Source organism: Pimephales promelas, chromosome 20 (genome assembly GCF_988280905.1).
Source record: "Pimephales promelas chromosome 20, fPimPro1.hap1.1, whole genome shotgun sequence".
NCBI lineage: Eukaryota > Metazoa > Chordata > Actinopteri > Cypriniformes > Leuciscidae > Pimephales > Pimephales promelas.
In genome coordinates this window covers 14,478,349-14,488,926 of record NC_142788.1, presented here as the reverse complement: position 1 = coordinate 14,488,926, position 10,578 = coordinate 14,478,349, and the positions used below count along the sequence as shown (strand labels likewise).

Sequence of the window (10,578 nt, the reverse complement as noted above, 5' to 3'; positions counted from 1 at the left end):
TACTAAATTCCTCTACTCCAAGCCAATCAGATAAGAGTGGGCGTGTCCGGATGAGTCGTGGCGGGGAAGAAACCGAACTGAGCATCAGCCGACGGTTTAATTCACCCGAGAATGGCGGCTGCTGCTGCGTGCAGTCCGCAGAGTTCACTAACCCCATGCACTGGCAAACTGCACAGAGAGCATCTGCGGAGAAGTAAAGACTCGCGGAGGAGACAAGCCGCGCTTTTATTTCTCACTAATATATCCCTGGACGGACGGCCTGTGCGGAGCAATGCGGGACCCCAGGATGCCGAGTTTCAGTGCGCTGACATCGGCGCGACTGTGAACGAACTGCCCGCTGCTGCTGCAAGTGGCGATGGGACCTTCTCCAGCCTCGCTGTGCCCAGACACGGGCTGCTCCCGCCCATCCTTGTTCTTCCGTCGGATTCTGAGTTCAGTAACGTCGGGAGCACCGAGGTGTTCCTGCAGAGGGAGAGAGGCTCGTTCTCCTCGCAGAATAACCTCCTGTCCCCGTGCAGTCTGCAGCCCACTCCTCTCGGGGCGCGGAAGTCTCCGACGCTGCTGTCCGTGCAGAGCTGCGGCTCCTCGCTGGACTCGAGACCGCGGTGGGTTCAGCTCTGGTTTCCGAAGAAGGTTTTCACTTTACAGGCTTTGCGCTCGAGATAGCGCGGCGTAATGCACTCTGACAGTTTACATGAACTTCTGAGAGAGACAGTCCACATGGGTTGTGTGTGTCTCAAAATCTAGTGAGCTGCCTAGACAGCGTATTTGGGCATCAGAAGGCATTTAAACTGTCAAGGTGGCATGCTATTATTACTCGACTTTTTGTCTAAACGCTATTCATGCTTATATTTATTAATTGATTTTCTAGAAATGCTGGACACATTGTATTTTCTCTAAAATTATTACTATTAGATGTATTGAACCGTTAAAGAAATCTATATTTTGCATATTCTATATATGTTAAGTAATGCATCTGTTGATATTGTTTTGATGCTGATTACGTCACGTTTTAAAATATCTGATACGCAGAACCAACTTTCCACCTTTACTATTTGACAAAAGATTATATTTAAAGTTAGTAGTTCACTTTAAAAAAAAAACGTTTGCTGATAATTTACTCAACCCCATGTCATCCAGGATGTCCATGTCTTTCTTTCTTCAGTAGAAAAGAAATTAAGGTTTTTGACAAACAATCCAGGATTTTCTCCATATAATGAACTTCTTTGGGAACCAAATGGTTCAAAGTCCAAATGAGAGTTTCAGTGCAGCTTCAAAGGGCTTTAAACGACGACACTTTAAACGATGAATAAGGGTCTTATCTATTATCTATCAAAAATAAATAAAGTTTAAGTTTTATAAGCACAAATGCTCGCCTTTCTCTGTTCTGTGATGAGCGTTCGTGACTCTTCTGTTCAAACTCGTTCATCAAAATGAACAAATCTTTTTTTCAAGTCATGACTCGAAGGGTCCTAGATAAGACCCTTATTCATCGTCTGATGTTGTTTAAAACCCTTTGAAGCTGCACTGAAATTCTCATTTGGACCTTGAACCGTTTGGTTCCCATTGAAGTCCATTATATGGAGAAAATCCTGGAATGTTTTCATCAAAAACCTTAATTTCTTAACTGAAGAAAGAAAGACTTGGACATCTTGGATGATATGGGGGTGAGTAAATAACAGCAAAAGTTATTTTTAAAGTGAACTACTAACTTTAAATATAATTTTTTGTCAAATAGTAAAGGTGGAAAGTTGGTTCTGCATATCAGATATTTTAAAACATGACGTAATCAGCATCAAAACAATATCAACAGATGCATTACTTAACATATTTAGCATAAATTCATTTTCACAATAATTATAATTGCAGAAATAGTGTATGATTAATGAACATATCCAATACTAGTTTAAATTCCCAATTCTAAAATATATGGGTAAAAAATTGGAAAATGTCCAGAGAAGGCATATTTTAATTATGGCTTTTATGCAACACTGCATTACACATCCATTTACTGCTTACACTCCTTTTTGTGGCACAAAGACATTTTAAAACATTATGTGGTCACAGTCGCACTTTACTTCAGTGTTCTTTTTTACTTATTGCAACAGTAATGATGTTGAACAATATAAGATTAATGTGTAAATATTTTTTTTGAGAATTATAATTTGCATTTATTGCTTCTTTAGTTAAATATTACAGCATAGCATGGACACATGATGTAAGAGGCTAGTCATCATTACTCTGATCAGTTTTAATAAGCATGTTTTGTAGCGAATTTGACCCAACCTACGTATTTAGTGGGAGAGGCACCACAGAGTCATTCAGTCTAATGATACGAGGAGTTGGAAATGTTTGTGAGACATGACTTAATGTTGTCAACCTCATCTTTCACGTCATATTTTTAAATTATTTACTATAAATTCTAAAGAACTGTTTACAGTAAATATATACAAAACGCAAGTATATTATGCAATTGTATTTATGGTTGGAGGAGCATTTAATGTTTCTTCAAATGATTTTGAGTAAGTATACTGTATATCTGTCCAATCAGAGTTCAATTTGTTTGTGCTTTAAAGGGTTAGTTCACCCAAAAATGAAAATTAAGTCATTAATTACTCACCCCCATGCTGTACCAACCCCGTAAGACCTTCGTTCATCTTCGGAACACAAATAAAGATATTTTTGATTGAATCTGAGGGCTGGATGACTCTTCCATAGACAGCCTGAGGGACTGCCTCTTGACGGCCCAGAAAGTCATTAAAAGAAAAGGTTTAAATATTCCATGTGCCTACAGTGGCTCAACTATAACTTTATCAAGCGACGAGAATACTTTTTGTGCGAAAAAAAACGTAAATAACGACTTTATTCGACTTTCCATTACTTCCTTATGGGCGCATGCGCGAGAACTGAGACGAGACCGTTCTTCTTCGACTACTTTTTGTTACCGGCTGCTCACCGCTTAGGAGTTTTACCGCCCCCTACCGTATAAGATGACGTACTGATATAGCCGGAGGCGCAAAACGTTCTGTTTACAAGCAGTACGTCATCTTATACGGTAGGGGGCGGTAAAACTCCTAAGCGGTGAGCAGCCGGTAACAAAAAGTAGTCGAAGAAGAACGGTCTCGTCTCAGTTCTCGCGCATGCGCCCATAAGGAAGTAATGGAAGTCGAATAAAGTCGTTATTTACGTTTTTTTTTTCGCACAAAAAGTATTCTCGTCGCTTGATAAAGTTATAGTTGAGCCGCTGTAGGCACATGGAATATTTAAACCTTTTCTTTTAATGACTTTCTGGGCCGTCAAGAGGCAGTCCCTCAGGCTGTCTATGGAGGAGTGATCCACCTCTCAGATTCAATCAAAAATATCTTTATTTGTGTTCCGAAGATGAACGAAGGTCTTACGGGGTTGGTACAGCATGGGGGTGAGTAATTAATGACTTAATTTTCATTTTTGGGTGAACTAACCCTTTAAAGGGATACTCCACTTTTTTTTGGAAATGGGCTAATTTTACCACTCCCCCAGAGTTAAACAGTTGAGTTTTACTGTTTTCAAATCCATTCAGCAGATTTTCTGATATTTAGAAGAATATCAGTAACCAGACAATTTCTGGTCCCATTGACTTCCATAGTAGGAAAAAAAATATACTATGGAAGTCAATGAGAAAAGAAACTCTTGAGTTACTGATATTCTTCTAAATATCAAAAAATCGGCTCAATACAGTCGAAAACGGTAAAACCCAACTGTTTAACTCTGGGGGAGTGGTAAAATGAGCCTATTTCCAAAAAAAAGTGGAGTATCCCTTTAAATATAAACCCCTCTTTACAGTGAATGAACCATCTACACTACGTACATCTGTTGGTACCTGGTTTGAAACGCACCTTTTCCAGTTTTCTAACAAATTCCTTTCCAAATAACACCTTTACCAATAGCAAAAAAATGCCTTTTGAAAAAAATATTTATGAATTTTCAAGCTTCAGACTGAACTACTGATAAACCGAGGCTGAAGTGACAAGCCACATCAATAGATTTAATCTGCTTGACTTTTAAATGTTGTTGCAGTATGTGAAAAAGACTGTGTTTTCAATCTCACTAGTACACTCATTGACCACAGACTGAACAAGCCCTTTTCTGGAATCCAGATGACTTCACAGCCAAATAAACGTTGCCTAAAAATGGCCATTTATTTGTGCATGAACTGGGTTGGTTTATCTCTGCCCATGAGGAAGTAAAAAGACTAGTGAGAGGACGACGTTTGTTTTGCTCTCAATCTCGGTAATAGTTCATTGAGCAGTAGGAGGTATTTATTCCCTTGACTGTACCTCAACCCCAACCCTCTTCCCCTTTTTTACTTTAAATAGGGTGTGGCTTTGACATGTAGATTCAAACCAGACTGACGGCCAATGCTTTATCAGCTGGAGCTTTGAGGTCAGTCCGTGCTGCGCTGCACGCTGCTTTGTGCACATAGTACCTGCAGAGATTAAAGCTGAAGACATTCTGTCACATTCTCAACCCTTCAAAGGGTCTCTGCAGGCCTGAGGGAATGAACCGTCTCCACACTGGAGAAGAAATCAGGGCTACGTAGCATGAACTTGCTTGATTCAAATGTTACGGTTTCTTAAAATAGTTCCTGAAAATGCATCCAGCATGTCCTTGCTTAAAAACCACCTTTCTGGGTAAATTATATTTGTAGAGCATAACCGTTCTTATTGTGGGTTTAGATGGTCTGAATAGTCCAACAAGTAGGAGCTTGTTGGCCACTCTTGCCAAATTATCAGCGTCGTGCATTGTCAGAATGCTTTGAGGCTTTAAACTGTTTATGTAGTTGCTCAAAACAAAGCTGTAATTAATAGCTGAAATATTTTTGAGTTTTACAAAGATGTTGTATCTTACTGTGTCTTTGTTTAAGATGTTCTCATGTTGAGCTTTTGATGAAAAGATCATGTTTGATGAAGACATTCCAGGGTTAGTTATTCAGAAGTGAAAACTCTGTCATCAGTTACTCGACCTCCTGTCATTCCAAACCCATAAGACATTTGTTCTTCTTTGAAACAAATACATTTTTAATGAAACCTGAGAGATTTCTGAACGTCCATTGGAAGTCTGTTCCACCAAAACTATGATGCTTCAAAAAAAAAAAACCCAAAAAAACGTTCCATTTACCATTAAATGTTGTGCTCTATTTATCAAAGTGTATAAATAAAAGTCCAAATTATATGTATTCATCGTAAAAAGAAATTAAGTCTCTACAGAAGACGTTGATTAAAGCGCTAAATTCATATGATTTGCTTTCAGTATCCCTTTATAAACTTTTTGAAACATCAACTTTTGGTGGAATGGGTGGAAAGAAATCTCTCTGGTTTTACGAAAAACATTTTTGAGGTTATGTCTTGCTATTGACCCTCAACATAGGCTATATTTTGACCTATCAGCTTTCTTTAATTCAAAATCATTCACTGGTTGATGCAACTGCTTATTGTTTTGCGCGCAGTAGCGGAAAGTTTGGAGAGAGTTGACAAATTATTACAAATTATTAAAAAGTCGCCAAAATGTTAAGACAGTCAAGCATATTTTCATTTTTCATATCCACCAACACAAGTAAAGATGATGGTGTTTCTGATCAAAAGATATCCCGAGAAGATGGAACTGCACAATTCTGCTAATACAAATTAGCAGACATGAATATGGAAGATTGTTTCTGCCACGGAAAAAAAAAAAAACTATTTAAAAGATAATTGCAACTTTTTGTCGTACTATTCTGACTTTTTTCTTACAATTGCAAGTGTATATCTCGCAAATCTAACTTAGTAACACAGATTTCTGATTTCGCAATTTCTGACTTTATAACTCTCAATTGCGACTTTATATATCACACGATTCTAACTTTATAACTCGCATTTGCAAGTTTATATCATTTAATACTCCATATCAGCCAATACTTAATATTAAATTATTTGGTTTAGGAGCCTAAAAAACTTGATTGGGACCTCCCTAATTAGGTCTACCACTATGTGTCTGATGATTACACGTGGATCACATGACTTCAGTCACTCCTGTTCTGTACATGCCAGGAGTAGAAATAAATAAAAAACGACATCTCTGTGTGATGACCGTTATGTGGATTCATCTGTAATGGCTAAATAAAATTGTAATAATGTGAATTTCAGTGAAAATAAAGTGAAACCGTAGCTTGAATCAACATCATATTGACAGTGGAAACTATTGCTTTTCCTTGTTCATGCAAGTCCTTACATGTGAGTTAATAACTGGACTAGTAGTAATGATGAGTGTATCCGTGTTTGCTGACTGACCTTGGCTCATGCTCTTATGTCAATAGCACCTGAAAAATTGAAGCTGAGGTACTCTGGAAAACACTCTTCGGTCTGAAGGGTGTTAATAGTGTCATTTGGCTGTCCTCTACCATTGCTATATTAGATATGGTAAATATTATTAGATCTGATGTGTTATATACATAAATAATGCAACAGGAAGCTCTTCTACACATTGCCGTTTCCCGCTTTGTAACTAAGGCGGCTGCCTAAGGAACACACACCTGCCGCCTTAACTATGTCTGCAAAAAAAAAAAAAAAAAAAAATCCAGGCGCACCTATGCCTTGGCTAACATAGCTGAACAGGGAGGGTTTTTATTTCCATAATCTCTGTCTCCATAATTATATCTAGTAGACTAGTAAAGCTACTGCAAGGGCTAGAAATCCATTAATCCTTAGCTGATACGTCCTCGTCGTCATCATGGAGATCGCAGTTTGTGGTTGCATGCATAGCAACGACAGACTAGCCTGGTTAAAACCAGACCATTCTCAGTTGTAACAGTTGAGTTATGGTCTGGCAAAGCGTCATAGACAAATCATTTCCAGAGGGGCGTCACCAGCGGATGTCGCGGGTAGACCTAAAACCAATCAGAGCGATGAAGGAGATGACGTATGCAGAGCGGTGGCCGGCGGAGAAACAGAGAAACATCTCCGATTGTTGTTCTTTGCTCGTTTTTTAACAAAAAGGAAACGTTCAAATCGCTTAAAACAGACGCGATAGCTGAATCGAGCGAGTGATATTCAATGGCGGCGTCCATCCTTGTAATGTAGGCTACAAAATCTGCTTCAAAATCCCCGCGCTGTCGTCATCGTGTAAAGCCCGCCCAACGTTTCTGATTGGTGCCGTGATTTCTGCGGACTGGAAATGGGCTTGAATGAGCTCTTTGCTTTGACTAAGTTTCGGAGCAAATCAAAATTTGCCGGAAGTTGTCTGGGTTTTCCCAGGCTATCGACAGATGCCACCGGAGCGCAACCGCTTGTGGGAAGGAGAAAGTGGCGCGGCCGTGCTTTTCCATGTACATGCTTTTCCGAGATAATCCATCCACCTCACAGGAGTGGCATATCAAGATGCTGATTAGACACATGATTATTGCACAGGTGTGCCTTAGGCTGGATGGATTATCTCGGCAAAGGAGAAGTGCTCACTAACACATATTTAGACAGATTTGTGAGCAATATTTGAGAGAAATAGGCCTTTTGTGTGCATAGAAAAAGTCTTAGATCTTTGAGTACAGCTCATGAAAAATGGGGGCAAAAACCAAATTGTTGCGTTTGTAACTTTGTTCCGTGTATTTACATGTATTATCCAAACCAACCTGATTCTACATGAAGTTGTTTTAGATAATGCTAACTCAAATATGGCCTCACAAATTGTGTTGTAACCCATGTAGCACCTCCCACAAGCCCACTGATTGAGGCCCGACATTTCACCCACTCGTTTTTCTGTGGCACTTCCTCTTTAGCCTGTAATAGTGCTTCGACATTTTGCACCAGGGCTGGTAATATAGCCTAGCCTTTCGTGTGCTTCATGTGTGCTATTTGAACATTGAAAGCATGGAATCAAGCCATATGTTCTCTTAGAGCTTTAATACTGTGCTTGTCCAGTCCTGGCAGGATTACGCCAGGGTATTTATTCAAATCCTTGTGACGTGACTGCGTCCAGTTGGCCAGGAACAGTGATCCCCTGGAATGAGGAGCAGGGATCTACTGGACCTGAGATTGTGAGATATATAACACAAGTGGTAAATAAAGAGAGAGGAGCAGTGGTACACTACACGTATGGAGAGAGGGTTAACATTCCCTCTGCCTCTTGAGTTATTCCAATAGGGTTGTACATTCTTTCTTAACTCTTTGTTTATCTTTGCCAGCCTGGTGTATGCGATTCCTCAGGCTGATGACATTCATCCTCTCCTGTGCATTTTGCCCTAAAAGTTGTTTCACACTTGTTATTAAAAGTTGTAGTATTAGTTTAAAAGGAATGTTTCTTTGGCATATGTCATAAGGAATGTCATAACACACTCAGCTGTCATAACATTTTCAATATGCTATTCATTGTGTGCACAAAAGTAAAAAAAAGTAAGTAAAATTTATTGGTAACACTTTACAATAAGGTTCATTAGTTAACATTGGTTAATGTATTTACTAACATGCACTAACCATGAGCAATACATTTGTTACGGCATTTGTTCATCTTTGTTAATGAAAATACAGCTGTTCATTGTTTGTTCATGTTAGTTCACGGTGCATTAACTAATGTTAACAAGATTTTAATCAAGTATTAGTAAATGTTGAAAATAACATTAACAAAGATTAACAAATGCTGTATATGTGCTATACATTATTAGTTCATATTAACTAATGTAGTTAACTAATGTTAACTAACGAACCTTATTGTAAAGTGTTACCAATTTATTTATATAGCACCTTTCACAGACAAGAAGTCACAAAGTTCTTTACAATCTGTTAAAAAAAAGGAGTTTAAAGAGTTTAAAAAAGCGTTTTACTGTAAAAAATAGCGTAAAACTGCCATCATAATTGGATTTTAACGTCAGCAGCATAATTTCTGTTAGAATGTGCTTTTTTGCTAAATGCAAATTATTATAGTACTACTTAATAGTAAAATTAATGTAGGGATTAGGGTTGTCGCAGTACCAGTAGTCAGTACCAATACCAGTAAAATGTCACGATTAATCTCTACCCATTTTGATACCAGAGCAAAAACTGTTGTTGAATTAAGTACTTGGAAAAAATAGTGTCCCGTTTTGTCTCGTCCAATGGTTATCACTGTCAATCATCACCATTTTCGATTCAATTGCACATTTAAATACAGTTGTCTCAAACTCTGCAGTGTTCACAGCAGCATGAAGAACTAAACTTGACTTGTATTCAGATTGTGAATGGATTATAAACAGAAAGAAAGAGAAGAGCCTCCCTTTATAATTACAAAGGCTGTCAATCTCTAAAACGCAAGCCTCTTGTGAAAACTCCCATTCTAATACAAATGCTGTCTTAAATGTACAATGAATATTTACATTGTGTTTAAACTTTTTTGGTCACAATGAAAGAATTTGCAAGCTTGCAGATCACGTTGAACAATACAAAATCTGTGTTTTTAGCAGATTCTGGACTTACCGACTAGCACCTCTGATTAGAGCCAGACCGATATATCGGCAGGCCGATATTATCGGCCGATATTAGGCATTTTCCAAACTATCGGTATCGACAGTTATAATGGCCGATAAATGAATATTTCAAAAATAAATAATAAAAACGGACGAAACACTCTTGAACCATGTCATGAGTTCATGTCATGTTGGAGTTGTATAGTTTGTCCACCAGAGCGAACTCTACACAGTTCCTGTTGGCAACACTTGTTGAGTTCGTCACGAGACTTACATTGCTTGAATAACAATTAAAAGAACATCTGCATCAGTTCTCTTAACTCAAATAAGCATGACAAAATTTGTGACTATCATGTCCAGTTTTGCTGCTGTTAAATAATCCGAGAGTGAAGCGGAATTAGCTAGTAATAATTAAGTTACGTTGTTACAGTGTAGTTGACTGACTGTCCTTTTAACTTTTGACAATGTGACTGAAGTATTTCTTTAATAGCGCGTGACAGTTATAGCAATGAGATGTATCATCTCTCCTTGGCCTGTTATATTGAAAATGTATGTTTTACAATTTGCAGTATGACGTAATCCATTGCATCATAGACTAGCTAACCACAAAGCTAGCTAATGCCACTATCATCAGTCTGTTCTATTGTGACAATAAAAGAAAGTTTCTTTTTACATTTACATTTTACATTTACATTAAAATGCATTATCATATTATTTTAGTTAAAACTCATAAATAACTACAAATTTTAGGAAAATCTATTCATATTTTGTTGCGCGTTTCTGAAAATAAAAATATATATATATATCGGAATATATATATCGGAATTATATCGGAATTTCGAATTTTAAAACCAACAAATATTTGTATCGGTATCGGCCCAAAATCCTTTATCGGTCGGGCTTTACCTCTGATGAGCCATTGCATTCACATGCTCAATGTCACGTGCTCATGTCTTCCAACACAAACACGAATGGGAGCATTTGAAAGCAGTGTCTATAATCGGATACAGAATATTCCTATTAATAGCACTAGTCATTGAAAAATACCATGAATATCTATTTTCAATACTGTACTGGGTTTTTGTTTTAATAAATTGTATAATATTTTCAGCCATATGTGAACATTTTTTTAG

The 10,578-nt window shown here is 37.9% G+C and overlaps 1 protein-coding gene across 1 annotated transcript in view; it reads left to right on the top strand.

Moving 5' to 3' along the window:
- The first annotated feature begins 47 nt into the window (after window positions 1-47).
- cables2b (Cdk5 and Abl enzyme substrate 2b) overlaps window positions 48-10,578 on the top strand; it is a 28,322-nt gene continuing 17,791 nt past the window's right edge. The window contains exon 1 of the mRNA XM_039652702.2: window positions 48-605. Coding sequence (XP_039508636.2) covers window positions 112-605 — 494 coding nt within the window. The 5' untranslated portion in view covers window positions 48-111. The remainder of the gene's footprint in view (window positions 606-10,578) is intronic.